At 38.9% G+C, this 26275-nt stretch overlaps 1 protein-coding gene across 3 annotated transcripts in view; it reads left to right on the top strand.

The window, feature by feature from the left end:
- Nucleotides 1–25351, top strand: part of Stk39 (serine/threonine kinase 39) — a 273681-nt gene extending 248330 nt beyond the window's left edge. For all 3 annotated transcript variants that reach the window (XM_063259208.1, XM_063259207.1, XM_063259209.1), the window contains 2 exons: nucleotides 14612–14676; nucleotides 23819–25351. In XM_063259208.1, the coding sequence (XP_063115278.1) occupies nucleotides 14612–14676; nucleotides 23819–23893 (140 nt within the window). In that variant the 3' untranslated portion in view covers nucleotides 23894–25351. The remainder of the gene's footprint in view (nucleotides 1–14611; nucleotides 14677–23818) is intronic.
- The last annotated feature ends 924 nt before the right edge of the window (nucleotides 25352–26275 follow it).

The raw sequence follows: 26275 nt of genomic DNA, 5'->3' as shown, positions 1-26275 counted from the left end.
CCCACTGGGAAGAAAAAGCCAGATCTTCCCAGTTAATGAGATCTTGCTGCCTTAAATAGCATCAAAATAAACAGTGCTAACGTGTTCTCTCGGTGACTTCACATACAGCCCCCAGCCTTGTTTGCCCTTTTCACTGCTGTCAAACATTCCTCTGATTTTTATTCCTTAGTGCATTATAGATGATCAGCCCCACGCCAGCATCTCTTCTGGCTCCTCTTCTGTATTCTGATTGCTTGTGATTCCTCTTCCACTCAGCCTCATTACCACACACGGTGCAGGCCCCTCTCCCACACTTCCTACCGAAGCTCCCTTCCCTGAGGTGGTTAACAGCTTTACTTACCTGGCAGCAACTACCTATGCTTCAGATGACCTAATGGTGTTCGTTTCTTGTCTCTTCCCTTAATAAAAATGTGTAGTTTGTCTCCTTTTGCTTTTTCTTATTCCTCAAGTCAGTGTGACATCTATTCCTTTCATTTTTTACCTGTTACTTGTCATAAAATGTCTGGATCCATTTGTTGTGCTCCACGTATCTACTAACTAAGGCTGAAAAACAGCAAATTCTCTCTTTATCTATTAAGGGAGGAATGGAATTCTGAAATTCAAATAATTGTACTTTATCTCATATGTATTGAGGAACTTGTGGAATGTGGTCCCTTATAAATATGTAATATTTCTGAAGTGTGGTCATCTACTTCAGAGACTTCAGTAGCATTGCAAGGTCCAAAGCAAAAGGCACAATAATTATTCTCTGGATTCCTTTCAGTCTGTTTTTTCTTTACATAAGAATGATTTTGTCTCCTTTAAGCCCTTAGAGACCAGTCTGTCTTACTTCTGCATTCTTTCAAATAATTGCCCAATCATGGCAACAACAAAAAATCTTTTGATAATTATCACACTATGTCATAAAAGTCCTGTTCTTGAAGTATACTTTTAAGGTTGTCTCTGGTTTCATTGCTCTGACAAGATTGGAATTCCTAATAAACCAGCTTGCCGTGCATGCTGGTGGTGTTGGTCATCTATCTATAACACTTAAAGTGCAATCTGGAGAAATATTACAGGGACAAAGACTAGAAAAGCCTTGAGTATAAACACTGTAGTTAGTAGCTGACATACTCAGTGTTTCTTTTCTTTCCAAAATAATGTGTAGTATTTAATACATAAGGCAAACAATTACAATAATGAACCCATTAAAACAATGAGTCTTAAAGTTGTTTTGAAGGTATTGAATTTTAGGATAGTTGTTTTCTAAAAATACTTCCTTATGCATTATGGTCAGTGCTAAATGGGTATTTTGATTTCTTAAAGCATGTAAGCTAATATCCGTTATTAATAGTGATGGCAGTGAATGTGTGGAGTCTTTGAGGCTATGTCTTGTTACTTAAATAACCCTAAATGTTTTTCCCTAAATGTTATGTATATCCGCCAAGAGTTTAGTAAGGCTAGTGGTTTCATTAAGGTGCACTGCTTAGAAATAAGGTTATAAAACATGTACTGTGGGAAAAGGTAATGAAGAAAGATTGGGCTTTTTCTGTAATCTCAAATGTAGGATGAACAGCTTCCTCTTGATTGTAAGTGATGCACACAGTCCTATCAGAAGATGAAAGGCTGGAGTCTGAGACCCATGATGACCCTCCTGTCAGGAGGGTACATTATAGCTCCTTTTCTCCTTCCACATTTATTCATGCCATGTTGTTGCAAACAAATACACAAACAAAAAAATCAACTCATAAATCCTTAGCTGGAGGAAAGGTTTTCTTCCAGTATTGCAGATTGAACCTATAGCCTCTGGCGTGCTAGGCATGACACTCTACCACTGAGCTACTTCTCCACAATACTAAGTCTTCTCCATTACCTTAGTAGTAAGAAAACAATATCATGAAAGAAAAATGAGTTGATTCTTTGATAAGTGTTTCTTATCTGTTCAATTAGGGCCGTTAATATATGTGGGGTGCTATGATTTCTCAATTAAGGAATCATCTGGAGAAAAAAGCTCCCGTACATGTGGTTAGCTGCATTAAAATCCATACCCCATGCCCACAGGGCACAAATGGCTGTATGAGCATCTGACACCAAGAACTTTAATGCCCTCTTTAATTTATCTAAAATTTTGTAGCCTATGTGAGAACTTCTTTTTACATGAGCATAGTCATAAGGACTGATTATAGACATATAAAGCTTTTTGTTTTAAAATATAGATTTAAAAGTTAATTTAACGTATTTAATTATATACTTGATTCCAATCAGCAAATAACATGAGTAATAAAACATGTTTATTTTACAAAGCAAAACCAGAATTTTAGAGTTTTTTCCCCAAGGTTTTGTCACTATTAACCTTTTTAAATTTCCATTTTGAATGCACACATAATTGTACAGAGTTTTGAGGTACGATGTGGTATTTTGATAGATGTATACACTGTGTAATATGTTGAATCAGGGTGATGAGCATATCCAGCATTAACGTTTCTCAGTGTGCGTGGTTAATATCATTGTTACCTGGTGCATAGTAAAGCCCTTTCTCTTTGAAGTAAAGTTCATACTCCTTGGTGGACAAGGCCTAGATAATTGGCCTACACCGTCATCCCTGCCTGTAAGCTCTGATCCCCTGACTCCATCAGGCTTCAAGTTGCTGGACCATTTTGGTGCAGCTCTCGGTACTGCTGTGTTCTTTCACACATCTTTTATGTATTCTTCCACCTGGGATTTTCCTGTTCTCATGACAAACTGCCACTGTTCTTTAAAGACCCAGGTTAAATATGACTTCCTGGTGTCTGACCGAGGAACCTTTGGGCTGACCTTGCACCTTGTTCCTGTTCCTCCATCAGCACCCCCGGAAATGTGCTGTAGTCACAGATCTGCCCACACGATATTCAAGGCAGAGTTTGTATTGTTTATATCTCTCCACTTCTAATAGGAACTCCAGCTTGTGATACACTTTATACAAAATTTGTTTAATAAGTGAGAGATCATAGTACCCATATTAGAACACACTCTTGCTAAAAACAAAGCAAAACAAAAACACCTTAGCCATGCATTTTAATTGGCAGTAACTTGAACTTCCTCATATGTAACCTCTCACCATTTTACCCCTCCAACTCAGAGGGATCAAGTTCTTCATGGTCTTGTCAGGAGCTGTTTTCTCTTGATAAAAAGAGCAATCTGAAGAGTCTTATTTAAATATTATAGCTTGCTGCCTTGAGCTTCCATGGCATTGGAGACAGCAGAAATTAGGCTCAAGAAGGTTGGTCTGACAGCAGAACTCAGTTCAAATCCTACTTGTGTGTAAGGGAAAGTAGGCCTAGGACATGCTGTTGGGGTGGGAGAAATAACCTCTTAACAGCAAGGTTGTATCCTCAGCTTCCGGTGTCTGGTGGTCCTACTGCAGAAGGAAAGGATGCGGATGTCTCATGTTCAGTGTTCTGTAGCCAGAAGGTACACTAGTCTGCCTGAACTCTTGACAGAGTTGGCCACATTTTAGGAACAAGCAAAGAATCCACCCCTCTTCCCCAAAGGAGAACAATCCCATCTCTAATTTCTAGTTGCTCAAGTTTCTGTACTATGAAAAATCTTTCTGTCTCATTTACTTGCAGTGGAAGTACTAAATAGTGTCCTCAATAAAATAGGCTGCTGGCTTATTTTCATTTACTCATTCATACCACACTTACTCCTCAGTGCACTTTTGAGAACTAGACACTACTGGGCTTTGGATGCACAGCAGTGAGCTGAGCAGATCTTGTCTCTGTCCCCATGCTGCTTTGGCCTTTGCTGGTTTGAGAGGGGAAAGAGTTCTTTAAACATGTAATAGGACTGGGGAAAGAAATCTTTAAACATCCTACAGATTGGATGGCAGTAACACACAGGGGAACCTGGAGATAAAAATCATAAGCTTTTTTATTTTTGCTATACTGGGGATCAAAGCTAGGGCCTTCTACATGCTAAGCAAACACTGCCTCTGAGCTACATCCTCAGCTATGAACCTACAAGCTTTTGTATCTTTCAGCTCTGCTAATCAGTGGTGGGAGAGGAGAGGGTACAGCTTCTGAAAGAGAGCTTCATATTTTCTTAACACCAGGTACTTGAAGGCCTTTTTTTTTTTAAACTGGTCTTTTTCTTTGTTTTTGACTTTTATTAGTATATCAATGATTACGTTTATTGGTATTGGAATTGATACATATATATTACTCATTTCAGTTCCCTTTTTTATTCCCCCTCCTTTTAACTACCCCCAAGTCATTTGTTTATTTATTTGTTTGTTTGTTTATTTTTTAACTGGGAATTGGACTCATGACCTTGCACTTACCAGGCAGGTGTTATGCCGCTGGACTGTATCCCTGACCCCTCCTTTTATTTTTCCAGCATAAGATTGATTTCTTTATCTTAGAGATATTATAAGGTTAATTATCGTATATACAAATTGAAAACCAGGCTGATAGGCCAAAGAACATAAAACATGTAAGATGACTGTACTAAGGCAAGACACGCTTTTAGATATATTTCCTTGGTTGATGTCCGCTGCTTCCAGGTGTAACGTTGAGTTCTGACTGGAAACCTGGAAGTGACAGATAGGTCTACTGTTGAGGGGCAACAGTCTAGCTCCCATGTAAATAGGATGATTATATCACTTTATCATCCAAATTTTGTAGGGGTAAAAAATCATCCCTGGCAGAGTGAAATGAAGACATAGTTCCTATAGCTGTCCTTAGTTGTCTTTTTGGGGGGACAGCCTTCTGCCAGTGATTGCTGCCTCCTGGGGCCATCAATAGTAACACTGACAGCCCACAAGATGGATAGAAATTTGTGTGAATTTCATGCTTTTATGGAGAAACATATTCAGTATTTAATTTTTGTTAGATTTGTACTTTTTGAAACTCAATGATACAAAGATTACTACATAAGAAATTACTAATGAAGGGAATAAGTAGCTGTAAACTTTATACCATTCAACAGATGCCAGGATCACTGTTAAAAGAATTCTATGGCAGAGCCTATGAGACTTTTAATTTCTGTATATGTGTTTTTATTAACTTCTAATTTCACAGTCTACTACTTGGTGACCTGGGTTTTTGTATCTTTAGGGCCACCCAATGAACCTCAGGGCAGCTATCTAGAGTTTCAGATTTCTAGCATGGACATCAGCTTTTGTGTTTTTCCCACTACCTCCCAAACCAGGAGTTAGCTGCCCCTTCCTGCTGACCTGTTTATGTTGCCAGCAAAGTCTGGATGTTCTGTTCTCCAAAGGGAGGTCGGAAGCTGTGCATCAGAAAGGTCAGAGGATGGAGGACTCTGGTGGCAGAGACTGCGGAGGGTGTATGAGGTTATAGTCATGTGTTAAAGGAAGACCTTTGTTCAGTGCTATTATTGTTTCACGCTTTATTAGATAAAATTAAAGCTGGAGGTGCAAAGTAAAAGTCTGGAAAACCTGTCCCAGTGTATTTTCTTGCAGCAGTTATTAATTTGGTTTAAAAAAAAAAGCAGAAGTATTACATTGATTATGGCACTGAAACAAGAAGATTCTTTAAAAATTATTTGATTTTTGTATGCCTTATTCTGTTTTCACATTCCCATAGTTCCTGACCTCATCTCTGATTCTGCACTGGCTGTAATGTTTCTGCAAAAAAAGTTTTATTTAAATGTTTTACTTTGTCATTAGAGATACTATGGCACACACCCAGCCAGTTTTCTTACTCACTGCTTGATCTAGGCCAGTCCTTCAAAGACAGTGAAGGAGGCTCAGGAGAATATGATTTTGGGAAAAGGCTAAAGCAACTTTATTCAGGGTGTGACCCACACACTGGCTTGTGCCTCAGCATCAAACCATTTTATGAGTAAGCACCAGCTTGCTCTGTACCTTATACTGACTGATAAACTCTTACTTCAAAGACTTTGAAATAGCTGAGGCATGAAGATAAAGTAGATGTCCTTCCTTTGGATAGTGCCACATGCTGTGTATGAAGCCAGGACCTCCCCTCATTTGTGGGGCTGGCCACATGTGTAAGCTTCTGTTTGGATGGCCGCCCCAGAGTACTGGGCTCAGAGTCCTTCAGGTTTCCCTGGACTGCATGTTTATGCCAGATGGCTCTGCCTCAGTTGGCTGCACTGGCCCATAATTTAGATAGCATTCCTCATATCCGTGTATTTACTGTCTCATTAATTTTAACTTTTCCAAAGCTTTTCCCAGTCCAGAAGCCACTAAGCTAAGTCTCAAGCTGTGTGTGTCCTATTAATGTGGGGCTGTGGAAAACATCTCTGTAAAATAGATCAGGGTAAGAAGAAAGTGAAGATGAGAGAGTCAATCGATGGTAAAGTTAAGCATTTCTTTTTGTTTTCCTTTGCCATATGTCTTCTGCCTGATTAGAACTTCTCTGTAATTTATATGATTTGACAAGGTTGTAAAGACAACTTAGAGTTTATTTCTGTGTTTTTATTATTAAGTGATTATATGCATTGAAGGGGACTTTTTTTACTCTTATAAATAGGCTGTATTTGAGAGCAATTGACTGGTTGTTTTAATTTGTAGTACTTGTGCCAGTGAATCTTCCCTTAACCATGGCAGTAAAATTATCATTAGAATCCCAGAGTGTATTTTACCTTCATTCCTTATGTATAGATAGTCCCAATGATACTATAGATAGTCCACCGATACTTCCAGAATATGCTCCTGGTTATAAAACATTTATCTTAGAATTTAGATGTCTAGCACAATTAAATAAGACCTTGCCAGAGACACCAAAGTCCTGTGAAGACTTTGCTTTATATCTTTAGAAATCAAAATTAGAGTCATTTCTTCAGTACTCCTAGTGAGAATGTAAAAAGAGTACAAACACCCTGGAAAAAATAGCAGTAGTTTTTTTTTGTTTTTTTTTTTTTTTAAGTTAAACATACATCTACCATGTGATGTAGACATTCCATTCCTGAGTAGTAGCTAAGCAGAAAGAAAAGACTCATACATGGACACTAGCAGCAGCTTTATTTGTAACAGCAAAACTCAGAATTGCTCCAGCAAGATGTCAACAAACTGAGGTATATCATGCAATAAAATAATACTAAGTGATACAAAGGCATGAATTCTTGATCATAGTTCAGCATGGATGATTTCAAGATAATTATGCTGTGTGAGAGAAGCCAAGCAAAATGAATAATACTCATTTCACATGTATGAAATTTTAGAAAATGGAAGCTAATCTATAGCGATAGGAAACCAACAGTGGTTCCTTGAAGAAAACAAAGACAGAGAAGAGACAGTCTTGAGAAATTACTGAGGGCATGAAGAACTTTTGGGAGAAATGGAGACGTTCATTATCTTGATTTTGGTGATAGTTTCACAAGTATCTCCAGATGTGAAATTTTATATTTTACGCTTGAGTATATGTAGTACATGGTATATCAGTTTTTAGTGAGACTGTTACAAAACAAAAACCTCAACTTTTAACTACTTATATTAATGTAAGAAAGAGATACTAGTATTTGGAAGTGTGATTGTTGAGATTTTTTTTTTTAATTTTTATTTGTGGTACCAGGGATCAAACTCATGATCACCTCACAGGTGCTTACACTGCTGAGCTAAATCCCCAGCCCGATGGTTAAGATTTTAAAGGAATGACCCTAGTCCCGGATGGGGGAGTATCTGGCAAAAAACTGTACACCCTCTCCCCAGAAAAGTGCATATAAAAATTGCCCTAAATTTTAAAGAAGTTCAAGACTAAATGCCAAGGTTAAGCTAGAGCACTTTTCAACATTTGTTTTACTGCTTTGTTTTACTAAGAAAATAATTCTTACCTTCATGTCAGATGAATGTTAGGAATTCATGGCAGGCATGATTTTAAAATTTTCTAATCTTATTCAGTATTTTTGTTTGTTTGTTTGTTCCTTTGTTTTTTTTTTTAACTTTTTTTTTGTCTTTCTGAAGAGAAATGAAACTATAAACTCCCTGGTCTATCAATATCACTATCCAAATGAGCCTACAAATTTATTGATTATACCATTTCATTGCTTTCAGAATGAGCAATAATAACATAATGATTATTGGACACTTCCATTACTGCGCTGTGAGCCAGTTCATAAAACTCTACCTTAAAACATATTAGAGGAAATTCAGGATCAAAATACCAATTTATGGTTAGATTCTGAAGAATAGATTTTGAAATAGCCAGTTTTTTGTGCCAGCCTGTTTCAGGTTCTCACACTGTACACAAGATGATACTAACAAACTGAAATTTACCCAAATTCGAACAAGAATAACAGGTATATTTCTGGGTCTTTTATTTCCCATAAATTACTTCCCTCCTATGTGTAAGTAATACTAATATTCATATCTGTTGGACATTTCAGCCCCAAAAGCTGTGTGTTTTAATATCTGCAATAAGCCAGAATCTCTTCTTTTTTGTTGTTGTTTTGTTTAAACAGAGTGTCATTCTGTTGTCCAAGCTGGCCTCGAACTCATGGCAGTCCTCTTGTCTCTGCCTTCTGAGTGCTGGATCTACAGGCTTGTGCCACAACACCCAGCTAGAATCTCTTCTGACTGCTGCTTTTTCTTCACATTCAAAATTTGATTTGAATGAAATGCAAATAAAAATTACATGTAATATACTCATTTTCCACTTTCCTCCAATATTTTATCATTTCTGTCATAAAATTTGATATGGTGAGACACCTTTGATTATGTCATGTCCATCCTTGTGTGGTCTTACAGTTTTCCAGGGAAAAAGCTCAGGCATAGATATGTATGTAGGTGGTTTTGGAGGAGTGCTTTCTAGATCAGTATCTGTCAGGGAGCAAAGTACACAGAATTTGTCAGATGAAGGAATTCTCTTGTTTTACCTACAGCAAGTGCCTCTTTCAGCAAAGCAAGCTTTGGAGCGAAGAAGACCCTTATGATTGTCCAGCCTGAGGCAACAAAGCCTTTCTATTCTTACAACCTGTTACTGAATACAGGCTGCTTTTGGGGAGAGGACCTGACATAAGTAGCACCTTAATTGCCTGTGGCCTAAGTAGCACCACAATTGCCTGTGGCCCAGAGGGACTAAAAGAAATATCATCAGAACCTTAGCAGATAGGGTACAGTTGCCTTCAGAAATGATCTGAGTATCTGGACACAGTACCCACTACAGTCTACCCCTTATATTGCTGGGATCCACCTGGGAATACTTCTTGCAGGATTGATTGTTCTGGAATGTTAAAAAGAGGAAGGAAGGTTATTACTATGAGTTAAGTTTACATTTAAGCTTCTATTCTTGTGGTTGCCCTGATCCTCATTGTCATCATTCTTTTCTACTCATTGTAGATGGACTTTTCATCTGGACTAACTCTCTGCTAGTCTCTCTTAGGAGCTTATCAGCTTAGAGGGGTGACCTAGAATCCCATCTGAGAAAACACTTGAATGAGAAATGGTGAATCTTTAAAATCATGGTTACGCAGTGTATGATACCTGATACTTGGTTGAGATGAACCAAGAGTTCATTTGGTTTGGGAAAACAAATAGAATTCTTACTTAGGAGATAAATTTGTAGAAATTCTTATATGAATAACTTTTCTATAGCAGGGTCTTAATCTGGGGTTTTTAGAGTCATAGGAATCCTCTAAAATTGTATTGAAATTTTGTGTGCATGTTTCTAGAGGATATTGATAAACTACAACTGGATTCTAGTGTCTCAAATGTTTATTTGTTATTTAGTCATATATTCAACACAGACTGACACTCTGGCTCTGGGAGCATGGCAGTGAACAAGACAGAAAAGGTCTGCACTAATTGGAGCTTCTGTTCTGTGCACGTGGAGTTGCGCACATCCAAAAATTATTCATTAACACCTAGTGGGTCACATGGTGATAAGGATTACAAGAAAGAAAAATTCTTGGTAAAGATAGTGAAATGGATGTTGGAGGTGGTGAATGGGTTGGTAGGGCCATGTGAGCAGAAATTAGAAGAACAGGGTTTCTCATGGAGGGCAGTGCTTCTAGCAGGGACCATTGGAAATGCCATGGGTTTTACCCTAAGCTGGGAAGATGTTGGAAAGTTTTGAAGAAAATGTAGCGGTCTGACTCCCGGTCAACAGGCTCACCAAATTACTGGGAAGGCTGGCTGTGGTGGGCCAGGGCAGAAGTGAGGAGACTGCAGGCTACTATGGTGCTCAGATGAGAGCTAGCGGTGGCCTCTCCTGGGTTTTAACAGTGGAGGTGCAAGAAGTCATTGTAAATATATTTCAGAATTACGCCTTTTACAAAGAATAAGCTTTTGTTTTGGTTGTAAAAATGTTTTAATCTAGCAGGGAATTCAGAACTTACAGATGATTTCTGCACACAATAAGAGCAATGGTAGAGACCTAGAGGAGAGCCTAGTTGGAAATTAGTCTGCCTGGGAATTTAGGGTAGGAAATAGCAAAATAAATGATGCAGAAGTAGGTGGAAGCTAGAGCAAGAGAAAAGTTGGACTTTACCTGGAAGTTGAAACGGTATTACCTAAAGAGGCAGCACATTCTAATTTGTGGTCCAGATTCTCTAATTGATGAGTGATGAGAGAGGATTGTAGGGAGCTGAGACTGAAGGCAGGGAAGCCAGTTAAGACATCACAGGTGTCCAGGGTGGAGCTCTGTCACCTGTGTTATTATTCACTTGTGATACACCAAGCATTGTTGTAGGCATTCTATGTGTATTAATGCAGTTAGATCCCAAAAAACTCCCTCAGGTAGGCATCATCAATGTCCACATTTCACTGTTGCATCCCAGCACAGAGACAACCAGAACTTGCCCCAGTCCAGGCAGGTCACACGTGGTAGCAGTACTCAGAAAAAGCCTCAGTTTATCTCTTTTTTCTCCTTGCTTAGAGCTTGGATTGTCTCTTTGTCATTTCCAGCTATTGTTCTGTATCAGTGCCATGTACATAGCAGATGTTCAGGGAGTCTCTGTAGTTAAAGCAGTATTTTGAAGTCATCACCTTATGAGATACCCCCAGACTGTGTTTCTGATTTTATTGACAGTACCACACTTGGTGCTCATTGGTCCTCTTTCCTCACAAGTTTTGCTAGGTATGAGCTGGAATTAAATGAATTAACTAACCACCACCATGATATCAATATCATATGAGATTGTTGGGTAATAAACTGCTATCTGGGGAGAAAAACATAAGGAGTGAGCAAAAATTTGAATAATTTTTAAAAATTACTGCAATAAAAGACACATTGCCCTTAATCTCCCTCAAAATATTCTCTCTTGCTTCAAACACACTTATCCTATCATTCTATTGATGGAAGTTTCACTTTCCATCATGACAGAGCTTCCTGACATACATCACTTCTAGTATGACAATTTTTTGTCAAATAAAAACATTGTGATATGTCCTCATCCACCTTACCCACCAGAACTGACACCATGCAACTTCTGGCTCTTCCCTAATGCAAAATGATGAGAGGTAAACATGTTTAACTGATTCAGGACAGTAAGACAGCCATGCAATACAATTCAGAAGTGGAAGAGAACTTCAGAACTGCTTCGTAAAGTAACAAGAATAGTGATACAAGCACAAAGCAAGGGGTGGGGGTGTTTGGAGGAGCGTTAATGGTAGTGTGTCTTCAGTAATTTCTTTAAAAATTAAACATTCACCATATTTTTATCACACCTTTTGAGTACTCAGAATATCACGTATTGTAAATATTCACTATATAACTGTTCCTTTTTTGTCAGAATGTGGAGGATTTTAGTAGTACAAGGAATTTGTAGAGAAAACAGTGCCTGAAGACTGCCAGAATTAGTTTGCTAAAGAAAGGTCAACTCTGCTGCCTCAGCTCAGGTGGATTAGCACAGGGAATCTCACTTCCCTCTCAATTTAGACCTGGGGAGATATGAGCACTGGCACCTTTTCCCATGCACCTGTTAATTATATTATTACAGTTCCAGAAAGCATAATACCTATAATACCTGTCATACCATAAGCCCCACATATTATTCAAAAAGTAAATAAAAACTTCTAGCCCTGACTGGTATTCAGGTATCCAAGTCTTAAGTGTGATGCAAGGAAACAGAAACAGCGAACATGGCAGAGGACTATAGTCGCGGGGGCCTCCGTGCATATTTCTGGTGTCCTTGTTTTTCCAAATGACAGCCTGAGGAGGAGGAGGACGTATAAGCTCAGAGAAGGCCATAGGGTCTGTGTGAAATCAGGGGAATGTGTTTATTTGGGAACAAAGGAAGGAGTTTATTCAGAGGAGCTGGGAGGGATTTGAGATGAGTTAAATGGCCACTGGATAAGAAGGTTTCAGAATCCCATTGTCTTTAGAATCTCTCATCTCTTAGCATATCAAGTTCAGTAATCTCCACACGTTTAGGGAGCTCTAAAAAGTCACAGCCAACCCAACCAGCCCTTCCTTCTCAACTCACGTTCCAGGTAAGGAGTATTTTTATTTTTGAAATCCAGGTGCACAGTCAGGAGAAGGGAGAAAACAGTGACACCCTTCTTTTTAATGAGCATTGCTACTGGAAGAGAAATTCGCATCACCCTGAATTTTATGTGATGTCAGTTAAATGAAGGTGTTTTATAGCACTTTACAACAAATTAGAATCAACTAAATTGAAAATAAGCCTAGCAGCTGGGATAAGTAATCAGGTAAGTGGCCAGTTTTGCTATTTTTGCTCTGAGCTAAAGACAGAATTTGAATTTCTAATGTCCCAGAGGTATGGGGCTCACAATTGAGAAGCCTGGGTCCCAGGATGATTGTTTAAGATGCCAGCGACTCTAGTCTTCTAGTCTACAGCCTGCTTTGCCGCCCCAGTACCCACGTAGTACACAGGAGAGACGAATGTGCATTCGTGGAGGACAGAGCTCTGCTTTTGGCTGAACGTTAGAACAGACTGAAATTAGATGACCCAGAACAAGGCAGTAAATCATCCATATTAACTGAGACACTCTAATAAAAGAACTGAAATTCATATTGAGACTTTACAGCCCCTTGTGAAATCACCCCAAATCAGAAGCACTGTTATAGCACATTTAGGATCTAAGAAGATGGTTTCTGTGTTCGCTTGCTGCAATTTGCATATAGTCAGGATGCCCTGACACAATCAGTCCTGGCTCCAGTAGACAGGCTTTTCCAGCAGAGCTTTGTACTCCAAGAGCCAGTCTTTCTTTCATGAATTACTGAATGATAATCAGTATTCAGACTTCTGCTGAGACCCAGAAGAAGCTTAGCGGTGCAGACCATTCTGGGGTTGGTGGCCCAGCTCAAGTCTGATACGCATGTACCAGTTTATATGTAACTGGGGCAGGGGAAGGAGACAGGAGAGCGGGAGGGGTTGCTAACAGTGAAGTCTCCCAGATTGCTCAGAGTGGATGTATCAAGAAGGCAACAGATGAAGATAAAATGATGCTTGTAATGATGGTTAGTAAAGGGAAATTGGAGTAATATATAGTTTTCATTTTTGTCCCTCCTCTGCAGTTGTGGGTTAGATGAAATAAACTAATCTGCAACAGATCTTTGACTCTCAATTGTTTTCCATCAATCTCAGAGGGAAAAAAAAGACACAAGTTTCCTTCTGTTTTCCATTTATAAAGTTTTTACTTGAGGCCCTTTTCTCAAAATATTTGCTTATTGTTTTCTCTAAAATTTTTTTTAATCTTAAAAATTCAGATGGGTTTTTAGGTGCGTAGCTGCTAAAATAGCAGATAATTTTTCTCAACAAAAATGACAAATAGGACCTCCTGTCCTTTTTTTTTTTTCCAATACTAACTTCCTCCCTAACTGATGACTCTTACTTGACTCTTAGTAGTAGTTTAGCCTTGAAGTTTGGATATGGAAAAAGCAAAGTTTTCAATTTCCAGCATTGTTGCCTTTTGATAATTCTGCTCATAAATAGTCCTCTAAGTTAGAGGAGTCACCAGGAAAAGCTGACTCCTCTACTGAGGTATGAGGTATCAGGTACATCAAGACACCAGAGAGAGCAGGGCAGGTCTCTGATGAATCCTGCTGATTCTGAAAGCACATCTTCAGCACTAAGCTACAGACTGACAGCCTCTGGTGTCTGACCCTGCTCAGCAGACTCAGGTACTGTTCAAGGTGGCACTTCACAGGTCTGACAGATCACTATGTTCTGAGAGCGCTGAAACATATGCCCAAGTCATAGAGGTTAGCCACTGTATTTTGTTGCTTAGATAAAAATGGATGCAGTGAACTGAGTGAATTTATAGGCCAGGAGTTTACATGTGCTGACCCGTTATTTCCCAAGGAAGCTTTTTTTGCAGTCTCCTCTTTTGTTTGGTACTGCCCTCTCCTGGCTAATAAATTTCTCACTTAATCAGTGTAGAAGAGCAAACGGTTGAGACTGGGGACTGCTATCATTTCTACTTTCCACTAGAAAGAAACTTCACATTTTATTATTTGAAGTGTAGGGTTGACATCCAGTGATTAATTCAGATGTGCATAGATACAAGATTGCCAAAATGATATAAATGGTTATACAAAATATCTGTAAGAGAGTAATTTGGTCATTTATATGGACTTTGTAATGTCTGTGAAAGAAATGCTTTTGCAGTTTATTGCATCATTAGTCAAATTTTCTGAATCATTGATGTGAAAATCTAGTGTTATTGGAAATAACTTGGACACTTTTTCTCCATGTTTGTATTTTACAGTGGCTGCTAATTTACAGAAGATTGTAGATGATCCCAAAGCTTTAAAAACATTGACATTTAAGTTGGTAAGTGGAAAGTTATAGAAAGAGGTAATATTTTTGCCATGTTATTGTCATCAAAGAACAGTAATATAGTTTAACAACCCTAGTCTTTGATTTTGTTGTTGTTGTTGATGATGATGTTTTCTTTGGAGATCAGTTTTTGTATTTATTATTTGCCTCAGCAACATTTGGGAGCATTTTCTGATCATGCCTGGAAATGTCCTCTTCTATAAGCAAAGCTGATCCTTTCCCTGTCACATCTTAAACTAATAGTGGCCATTTGAGAAAGAAAAGCCTAGATGGACCATTTTGCCTTCGGTGTGTATGGCAACTTGACCATACGAAATTAGACTTTATTCAAAGCAGCATTCTAACTAAAGCTGTCCTGAGAGGAAGCCAAGTGGTTCTAACTTTTAAAAACAGAGACTGATTGTTGTGGAAATGGTGTAGATTATTGAAAGGGATTGTGGAGCTACTCGCTGAAAGCTGGGAACAAAGGCATAGCATTTTACCTTCACATTTGAAAGCACAGTGACAGGTTTTTGTGGAGAGTAGATATTTTAACAATTTTCATGCGCTAGTGATTTTAAGCAAGCACCAGGTGGTCACAGAGATACAGACTACTGGGCATTGTGGGTCATTGTGAAGCCCTGAGATGGTGGTTTTGAAGCCATGCAGATGGAGAGAAGGTACAGATATGCAGGTGAAAGTAACTGATTTCCTGGAAGTTTTAGCAAATAGTACATTAAGGCAAATAAGTGACTCATTTTAAAATTATAGATTAAGTTGATCCGTGGCCACTGAGAATGCCATGAGTAATTCAGCATCTAGATGACCAGCCTACCAGCATGTGACTATGCAGTGTTTGTTGATTATCTTCATTGTTTCTTGTGAGAATTAAATGAAAAAATGTGTGTGGCCAAAACATTAAAAATTAATTACTATAAATGTGAACCTGGTGATAATTAACCTTTTGGGTCCTGATTCTCTTGATTTCAGATAGCCAGACTGTATGATAAAAGAGCAGCACAATGCTGGGCACGATGGTACAGGCCTGTAACTCCAGCACTCTGAGAGGCTGAGTCAGGAGGATCACAAGTCTGAGTCCACCTGGGCAGCTTAGCAATTTAGTGAAGCCCTAGCTGAATAAAAAAAGAAAAACTGTATCTCAAGAAATTATCTCTCTTTTGCTAATAAAAGAACATTTTATCCAGATGTAGAGTGCTAGATTAACAAATTGCAAAATTCATCATCTGGTTTGAGACTGTACTGTCACCTTTACTCTGTTTCTAGTTCATTTGTAGTTTTGTAAACATGTTTTGTTTATGTGACAGCATATGATGAGAAAATGGCACTCTGTCAGCATTTCAAGCCAGTTAACTGTCCCTCCAGCTTTTATACTATCTCCAGAACATTTTCCTAATTTTGGATATGCAGACTGAGAAAAAAGCATTAGAAACTTTGATGCTGGCTTATTCCCACTAGCTCTAAATTTGCTTTCCTATAACACAGGAACAAGTAACACTGTACCTTCCCTACCATTAATCCACAGCTAGCATTTTCTCTGGGGCTAAACAGTAAAAATAGTATAACATTCTCCCTTATCTCCTCCTCCAGTCAACTTTGTAAGTTTCCTTGGATTTTTTTTTTTATTCTTCCCTCCTTATCTCTATTTCTAGCACCTTAGTGGAATCTTGTTACCTTTAGAACCTGCTCTTCTTGCTGACAGTGTCCCTTTGTGGGTGCAGATAGAGTTATCCTTCTACAGTTCCAAAGTGTTCCCAAGGGTGAGGCCTCGTTGTCCTCTTCCAAAACCCATGGCCTGAGCATTCCCCAGCCATCTCTGAGCAGGTGCCGCCGTTAGATCTCTAGTGTACCTGACTGGTGGTAGGTCCCTTCCATCTTGGGAGCCTGCACCTCAGTGGGGCTTACTTGGTCACGATCCCACCATGAAAGCTGAAGACTGCTCTGGCCCAGCCCTATGGCCGTGCTCTCAACAATTACTCCTGCTTAGAGGCGACTGTGCAGTGCACGGCCTCAGAGTTTCCTGTATCTGTGTGGATCTCTCCTTCTGGGTGACTGAATACATTTATGTCACCTGAGATGGGGTCTTTTTTGTACCTTACTTCTGTCTGGTAAAGGAGAACCCAAGAAGCAAATCCATACCTGTGTTCCTTCTTACTACAGCTTTACAATGTAGACTTGCAGTATTCTCAATAAATGGAAATTGATGCCTTTTTCCCAAAAGATTAAAGATGTTAAAGAAAACCAGACTCAACAGTGACTTTCTACTTCTGTCACTTAATTTTCTGCATAGTCCTTGTTAAAACCTGAAACGGTTTCTTTGTTGTTATCAGTAACCAATCAGATTGGGATCCGCTTGACAGAGCTAATTTGAACTGATTTTTTGGCTTAATCTTCTATAGGCTACTAACATCCTGATAATACACCAGAGATTCACATGCATTGATTTCATTCATCAACTTGGTTATTTTATTGAACAATAAAAGATCAAAGTGTTTTAGCAACATTGTTTCTCATAAGCTGCTACTGCTATTGCTGCTGTGTATGGTCCTTTTATCTCTCAGCTGTTTATCATGAATTTAATCTCAGAGATATCATTGCTTCCTAAAAAAGCAAGTCAGAAGTTGGACAATTGTCTGAAGAAGAGCGGTATCTTGTTACCGTACCTATTTACCTCCCTGCACCATAATTTGAGTCAGGGGACCATAAGTGCCCTTTTAAAATATTACTCGCACCCAGGGTCCTGTACTGATTGCTTGTGGTGCAGCCTGGACTTTGGGAATTTTGATCACACACCTTGCTGGATCCAGTGCCTTGCCAACACTGAGATGCTTTGTGTGGATGACTCAGTTGCCATCTTCTTCACCTCCCCAGCTTACCCGCTTGGTTCAGCTTGAAAAGAGATATTTGTCTTCATCTTGTATACCTGGTTCTGTAATAAAAACAGTAGCCCAGCGGGCAAGAATATTGGCTATATAATGGAGGAGAGAAATATGGGGAAAAATTATGCACACACACACACACACACACACACACACGATAGATATCTACACTACTAATCTCTGATAGTTCATCAAAAAGAACAGTTCATGCTTTCATTGTTTGATCAGTTTTTCATGCCCATATTTTATAATCTCAACAACTACTTTGAAGATAACAATATGTAATATATTAACCAGTGTTAATCTCATAGTACTTTGTTTTCAAATTCTGTATTTTTTTTTTTTGTTTTTGTTTTAAAATTTAAACAAAAAATTCAAGCAAAGTAAAAGAAAAGGAGAAAGATGAGATAAAGATCTGGAGGGAAATGGCTAATTCTAGAATGTTCCTGTAATCAGAGCGCTCTGAAAGGGTGAAACAGGATGATCTCATATTGGAGCCAACCTGTACAATTTAGAGACTTAGGAGAGAACCCAGCTCAAGATTAAAGGGGGAGAGGAGTGCTGTGCAAAGGCCTTGAGCCCAAACCCTAGTACCAAAACGGGGAAAACTAAAGAGCCATGCAGCAGCCTGGGCCTCCTGCTCCTAGTCTAAAGCAGTGACTCTCAGACTAGCTTCACCTGGACCCTGGAAACCCAATAAAAATGTTAATGCTGGGCCCCATGATAGGCCCCAGGAGTTGGTCTCTGAGGGCTGAAACACAGGAATCTGTTTTACAAGCTTTCCAGGTGGTTCTGATGCATTGAACAACCAAGGCTGCAAGCGCTAAGTCCTGAGTTTGATTCCCGGTACAAAAAGGGAAAAAAAAAAAAAGAACCAAGGCCAAAAGAACGTTGGAGCTGTACAACTTTGGGAGATCCTGGAAAAGAATTAGCAAATTCTCAAACCCTACAGTACCTTGTAATCACTTGGGAAGCTCAAAAAATCCCAGTACCCAGGCCACAGCCCATACCAGTCCAGTCACAGTCTGTGGAGTAGAGGCAGGGATTGTGTTTCCAGAGCCTCCTGCTCATTCTCAGATGCACCCATATTTGGGGTGGAGGGAATCATGGTGAGACATCCTGGACAGCCACACCTTCAGTGCCTTCTGGGGGCACGAGCCACACCCCCTGGCCCCGCAGGCAGGGTAAGGAGAAGGGGCTCTTAGGAATTAGAGTACATATTCATCAGATAGTACGTATTCATCAGATAGCACGCAGGACTTTTTGGCTAGTCTAAGAATTAAACTGGTGATTAACAAGGATTAACAAGAGAAGAGCATACAAATGACACAGGAGCTTTCCTAAGGAGCAGAGGACATAATGAAGCTATTAAAGTTGAACAGTCATAATGGTATTGGACAATAAAGAACGGTAGATTGTGAAAATGTAATGCGGCAAGGGGACTTGGATGAGAGTCGTGAACATGGAGTAGTGCCTGAGAACATAGGGGTTAGTTAATAAGGTTTATACAGATTTTTCTGAGCTTTGATTTTCCTCCTTGAGGTATGTGGAGGATGCCTTCTTTGAGGAAGGTTTAGCCCCTGTTATATAGGAAAGTCTGAGTACCTTTCCTACTGATCATGCGCTTTAAAGCAGCATGCAATAGTGGCGTATTTTGGAGAGGTGCACTTAGGAAGGACAAAGATGCCATGTTATGAATTTTGAAGCGAAGGCTTGGAAGATGTAGGTGTCAAAGCTTTGAGGTTCCCCGATACCTGCAATGTAAAACAGGAGAAGTTTTATTTTGGTTTACAATTTTAGAGGACTGAGTCCTTGGTTGGTCAGTTCCAAGGCAGAAATGGCATAATGGAAGGCCTAGGAGAGAAAAGGTGCTCATCCCATGGCAGCCAAGAAGCAGAGAGAGAAGGGAAAGTTCAGAGACATGAATAAACCCTTTCACGGCATACACTCCCATCCCCACAGACTCTGACCCTGTGCCACCTCCCAACAGCTGTGACTGATCAACTGCTAAGTATAAAGCTGCCATGGTCCAGTCACCTTCCAAAAGCCCTATCTTCATACACATAGGACTTTTAGGGGACACTTTAGATTCAAATCATAACAATGGGTAAAACCAATAATGGTGGCACAAATCAAGGCATCAATATCAAACTCTACTAATAATCATTGCTCACTTGTGGTAAAAAAAGTGAAGTCACTTTTACTTAGGAATTTTTCTAATGAGGCAGAAGATGTTTTTAATTTTATCTAATCACAGCTTGAGGATACATTCTTTTTATATAGTTCATGCCACAAAATAGAAATCATTTCTGCTGAATACTGAAGTACAATGATAGTTTCCAAGAAAAATATTTGTGATATTGTGAGTTCAACTTTTTTTAATGAAACACTATTTTTATTCATGAATAATGACTGGTGAACTGTTATTTTTGGTAACGTGTTCTGAGTTTAATGTTAATTAACTATTTGGCTGATTTTTTTCCCCAAAAAATGAACAGTAAAGTCAAGTCTTAAAAAAAAAAAAGCAGTATTTTTTGTCAATAATGAATTCAAGCTTTCAAGTAACAATAGGATTTTGGAAAACTTGCATTTTCCATTGTAAGCTTGACAGCTTTCCACACTTTAAAAAAACTTAAATTTTCTAATGGGATTTATGATGGGTGATATTAATGATTATGATTTGTCAACATTGTATAATGAAACTTTATAATGAAGATGTTAACATTTGAAAAAGCTGCAAAAATCTCAGTGATGCTTAAAAAGCATGCACAAATAAAAGATCCATTCCAAAGATAAGACAGATGAATGGAGTTGAATGCTACAGTTTCGCGTTCCACATCACAATTAACCTTTAAGAAACTAGCACTTCGAAAGTTTGGTATACTAGCAAATGATATCCACAGACATTTGGAAGAGCCCTTAAAATGCTCTTCCTTTTTCTGAGTACATATTTATGTGAGGCTGGATTGTCTTTATGTCCTCCAGGAGAAACAACGTAATCAAGTGGATTAAATGCAGAAATATGTGCAAATACCCAACTGTCTTCTGTGAGGCAAGACGTTAAAGAGGCTTGCAAAAATGGAAAGCAGTATCAATCTTCTCAGTGGTTATGTTGTTAGTTTTGGGGGGGCATTATGGTTATTTTTCATTTTATACATTTTATTTTGTCAATATGTAGTGAGTTTATTATTACTGTGTAATGAATCAAGTATTTAAGTATTTGTTTTAATTTCTAAGATTTTATAATGTTGACTGCATAAACTTGTTTTCAACTATAATGATCTTACATTATTTAAAAATACTTTATACATATTATTTTACTGCTTACATATGAAACTTCCTCAGTTTTAATTGCAAAGACAGGGAGAACAATAAAATAACCCACACAAACATAAGCTTTTTTAGAGTCCTTGATGATTTTGAAGAATACAAGAAAATCTTGACACTCAGAAGTTTGAACACTCTTGGGTGGTTCTCTGATCCCTTTTCTGAGTTTCAAGATCATTTGTATGTTGTCTTCCTTTGTAAGCTGCAGGCACAAGCAAGGAGAGAAGAGGAGAATGGAGAGAGCCATGGCTTAGGGAGAGCAGGAGGTGGGCAGGGCAGCTGAGTGCCTTGGAGTGAACATACCCCCCTCCTCTCGGGGGACAGACAGTCCAGGAAACAAGCATGGCAGTGGAGTGGCCACGCAGAAGCCTCCCCTCATCCAGGTCCACAGTAATAACCACAGGCCGGCCACCCACTCTCCCTGTGTGTCTCCACTTCTGTTACTCTTCACTGGAAGGGATTTCTTTTTTCTTTCTAGTCAGTTTAACCACTAGTGAACACTTTGATTTTATTCCTAGTCCCTTTAGCCTCCTGATATTCAAATTACCAAATGTCTGCTGTAGCTTTGAAATTTCTGGTATACTCTGAAGCTTTTCATATACTTCCCACTTGCAGTATGACCCTATTTTGTCACCAGCAGCAGCATAGTTGGTCCTGAGATATTTGTCACTCACCTGGTCTCCACACAAATTGTCTCTGCCATATTCAGTGGATTAAGTGATCTTAGCAAGAGCTCCACAGGAGAGAAGAAGGGAGGATGTCAGAGGGTAGATGAGCAAATTGGTAATGGAATGAGAAAGTGGGTGGGGAGGTGACTGGCAGGATCAGCTTAGCTATGCCACTGGGAGACTCCCCGCTGCAACGCCTGCTTGCTGTGCCTGTGCATCCTTGTTAATACAAAGGCAGTGGAGCCTCTCTGATCTCACTGCCCCAGGCAACACAAATATTGGAAACTGTACTTCCCTGAATAGCTCATATGTCAAGGGAAATCAGAGATATCACTGGACAGGCACTAAGTAGATGCCTGTCTTTGTGTAATGACTACTATCCCAACCCTTTTGGCTATTTTCTTAAATAAGCATTAGGATTACCACTGAGTTAAGTGTTGTTAGCTTAACTGAGTTAAAATCAGTTACTTAGAATTTTTAATTATATTCTAATTAGCTTCTTTTTAATGGAAAATGCTAGCACTGACAGGCTTGTTTCATGATTTTTTTTTTTTTTTGGGGGGGTGCTGGCAGTTGAACTCAGGACTTTACGCTTGCCAGGCAGGCACTTATGCCACTGAACTATTCCCAGCCTGTTTTATGTACTTTTTTGGAACATGCTAAAAATACACAAGACTACAAGTTGTGCTAGGTAGGTTAATTGTACTGATTGGAAAGGTCCATTTTCCATGGGAAACTAATAGTTTTGACAATAATTTAGCAGGAATTAAGCTCAGGACAAGTTTATATGATCCTTTGATAATCATCCATTCCCAGGCATTCATCAAACATTTTTCTCCTTATTTTGGATACCTACATAATGTCCAGTTCTGATTTATGTACTGAGGGTAAAGGAGAAGCTTTGAATGGTAATGTGTGTGTGTGTGCACATGCATGTGTGTAAAAGAGGGAGGAGGAAGTGAGAAAAGAATTTAAAATAATTTATGGGAGGTTTATATGGCAATAGCTTATTTCCATTGCCTTCTAATTTTGAAGTAAGGAAAAAAAGCATTTGGGCCCGTTCTAGGCAATTTATAAAGTTCTAAAATATTGCAACAAAATTTTGTTCTGGTAAGGAATTTTGCTGTGTTAATCAGCATTCTGTTACTGTAACAAACATATCTGAGATAATCAGCTTACAAAGAGAAAAGGGTTTTTCAGAGAGGATATAGTCCATGATCAGTTGGCTCTGTTGTTTGGGTATGTAGTGAAATAGCACATTGTGGTGGGGGTGCATGGCAGAGCAAAACCACTCACCTTAATACTTGGAAAAGAGGGGAAGGTGCTGAACTCCCACAGTCCCTCTCCAGGGTACAGCCCAGTGACCAAAGTACCTCCCACTAGGTCCTCCTCTCAAAGGTTCCATCACCTCCCTGTTACACCACTATGAGGACCCAGCCTTTAACACATGGACAAGACAGGGGTGGTGGCACATGTTCAGCATCCAAACTGTGTAAGCAGAGACCTTCCCCTCTATCACTCACTTTCTAGTGTTTTAATTGCAGTTGCCTGTGAACCATCCCGCGACTTGATCACCTTCTTTTTTCTGGCCAGTTGTACAGCAGATATTTGGGTTTAATTCACCCCCTGATGACCTGTCTAATCCTTTTTAATTATTTTCACAACATTCTGAATAATTATTACTAAAAGGATCTAATTATAAAGTACATTTAGAGTAACTAGTGAAAAGTTTTGGATCAGAGGTACAGTGGACTAGGGGTCGTTGGTACAGGGCAGGAGGCCTTTGGTTTAATCCCTAGCACTGCAAAAAAAAAAAAAAAAAATGTCTGGAGTGGGCTGCTAGGCCATCATGTTTTCTTGGCTGTTTCACACCTGAAGCCTGGGGTTGTGGTGCTGCTCTATACTTGAGGACACAGTGGCTAGTTCTCTCTCTCTCTCTCTCTCTCTCTCTCTCTCTCTCTGTGTGTGTGTCTGTCTCTCTCTCTCTCTCCTCTTCTCTTCCCCTCTCCCCCTCTTCTCTCCCTCTCTCCTCCTCTCTCCCTTTCCCCCAACCCTTGGTTTTGTAATGATGGGCATTAAACAGTGACCAGATTTCTGATGTCACATAGCACCCAATAGCTATTTCTTGGGATCTACCCTGAAAGAGCTAGCAGCGTGGTTCTGTTACACGCTGTGCCTGTGCTTGCATCTGCTCTCACATTAACAAGTTTTTTAAAACCTGCAGCAGTGACAACTCAGGACTGAAGGTTTCTTTTTCCTTTTCAGGCTTCTGGCTGCGATGGGTCGGAGATTCCTGATGAAGTGAAGCTGATTGGGTTTGCTCAGTTGAGTGTGAGCTGATGTCTGTCCCTGGCCAGCACCCTGATCTGTCACCCCACTCCCCCACCCCCCCGCTCCCCACCCACTTCCTCCCACCCCTCACTCCCAGTTCCCAGCAAAATCGGAAGATTGTGAAGAGGCTGGCTTCATTGAAATGGGATAAAAATAATTTTTTAAAACTTGCAACACTCCGAGTTCTGCTTTATTCTCTAGCAATCCACAGTACGAGAACAAGCAAATGCCACAGCTGCACGACTGTTGCTGATTTTTCCAAAAGCTATTTAATATTCTTAGCAATCAATTCGGATAGCCCTTAAGTGAAAAGAATCTGAAATACACTCAGGTGGTCCTATTTATTGGCAACAAAAGGAATTTTCTATTAGAAGCCTATTTCTCCTTTCATTGTTGTTATTTCTGTTATAATAGTTTAATTGTACATTTGACAATACTGCCTCTTTTATGTTGTACTTAGAAATTAATATACTTATAAAATTAAGATTTATTAGCCAAACTTGAATTCTAGTTTTAAAACTGACTGTGAATTTTATTTTTCATATATTTATGCATTATACACCTTAGCTATAAGAAAAGAAAAGTTTTGATTATATGCTTCTTGCAGTTAATCTCTTGTTATTTAAACAAAAAATTTTTCAAGTCTATCTTTGGAGTATTTGTAACTTCTAATTTTTGAAATGACTGAATTAAGAACTTGGATGCTTATTCTTTTGGTTTGTTTGCCTAAAAACCAATCCACAATCTGATTGTCTCTTGGGAGAGGGAGGTGCCTTGCAAACTTTCATATTAAGAATGTGCCTGAGGCTTTTTTCTTTGCAAGAGTCTCAGATCTAAAGTTTTCTCTACATAAGGTGGCATATGTAAGTTTTGCTTCATTGGAACATTTAGAATGCTATAAAAAATGTTGCCATTCTGTTAGATTGCTAACTATATACTCATCTCTGATTTGGCTCTACATAAGTGATAGGATTTGTTATTCTAAAGGTGATAAACTTGAAAATACCATAATCTTGAGTTTTACTTGAAATTCTGCAGCATTCCCAGGTGGAGTGAAAGTAATAGGGTTTTGTGCAATGACTAAAAGGTAAAAGTGCTGTTAAGTTTCAAGAATAAATACTTTCAACCCAGTTAGCCCTCTGCTTGACCATGTATTATGGAACTAGTGAACCTTAGGATTTTCAAAATTGGAGTCTCAACTTTCAGGGAGGTGGGCTCCCGGGATGGTACCATTGCTCTTTCCTAGCTAACCCTAGATACGGCAGCTCTTTAATGTACTTTAAAAAGCAAATATATATTACTAAGGAAAAAAAGTTATTTATAATTGCCTTGTCATAATTGTGAAGGTGTTCTAGAGCCATTTGCATACAATTTAATGTAATTTCATTCCATTCTATTGTTTACACAATGATTACTCAAAGATGACTGCAAAGTAAAAGGAAAATAAAAGTGTATTGCACAATGAAATTGTGTTACATTGCTTCTTTCCTCCATTTCATGTTATCTGCATTGCTGCAATGATATTCAGCACTTTCATAAAATACCTAGTAAGAATAACTAGTGAGAAGCGCCCTAGGGGAAGGATAAGGCATGCATCCAGTCACAGAGAATTGGGTTTGACAAGAACTGGAATTAGCTTGAGAAAAAGGCAAACATTCACACTCCATGTAGATAACCTTTGAATTAAAAGCAGCAGGGTTTCTAGGGACAATAGAGAATAATCCCTTCCAACCACTTCATTCTTCTTGGTGCTAGGGATGCTGAGGCTCAGAGTGGTCAAGTGACTTGTTCTAGTCCCTGCACAGAGCTGCTTGCTGAGCTGGACTCCCAGGTCCCGCTTTGCTGATGTTCAGAATATGTTCTTTAAACAGTCTTCTGTACAACTTGTGAGTGAAAACAGTGTGAGCCAAGACCATCATCTGCTCAACCAATAAAATATACATGAATAACTGTAGAACTTGCAATCTGGTAATAGATATCATTTATAATTGTATTTAATTAGATTAAATACAAAAGACTTCTATATCTTTCCAAAAAACATTTGAGATAGCTCATGTACATTTATATAATAGGATAAAGGCTGAAAAAGAGAACTTAGGATACAGGGACAATAAAAATTGATTTACAAGACAAATCCAAGTGTTGGAACATAGGAAATGCATTGTGAATACATGCATGATTCCTAAAATAAGAGCTTCCTAAATACCATACTACTGCCCAACTATGCAAAATGATCTACACATTAAATGCAGTCCCTATCAAGAATCCAAAATTGTACTTGGCACAGAAATAGAAAAAAAAAAATCCTGAAATTTGTAATGAAACCACAAAAAATGGTGATTAGCTAAATGAGTTTTGAGCAAGAGAAAGCCATCACACTTCTAATTTCAC

Source organism: Cavia porcellus, unplaced genomic scaffold, assembly GCF_034190915.1.
Source record: "Cavia porcellus strain 051 isolate PalLab524CR breed Dunkin Hartley unplaced genomic scaffold, mCavPor4.1 scaffold_12, whole genome shotgun sequence".
Taxonomy (NCBI): domain Eukaryota; kingdom Metazoa; phylum Chordata; class Mammalia; order Rodentia; family Caviidae; genus Cavia; species Cavia porcellus.
This window is presented reverse-complemented; position numbering and strand designations above follow the sequence as displayed.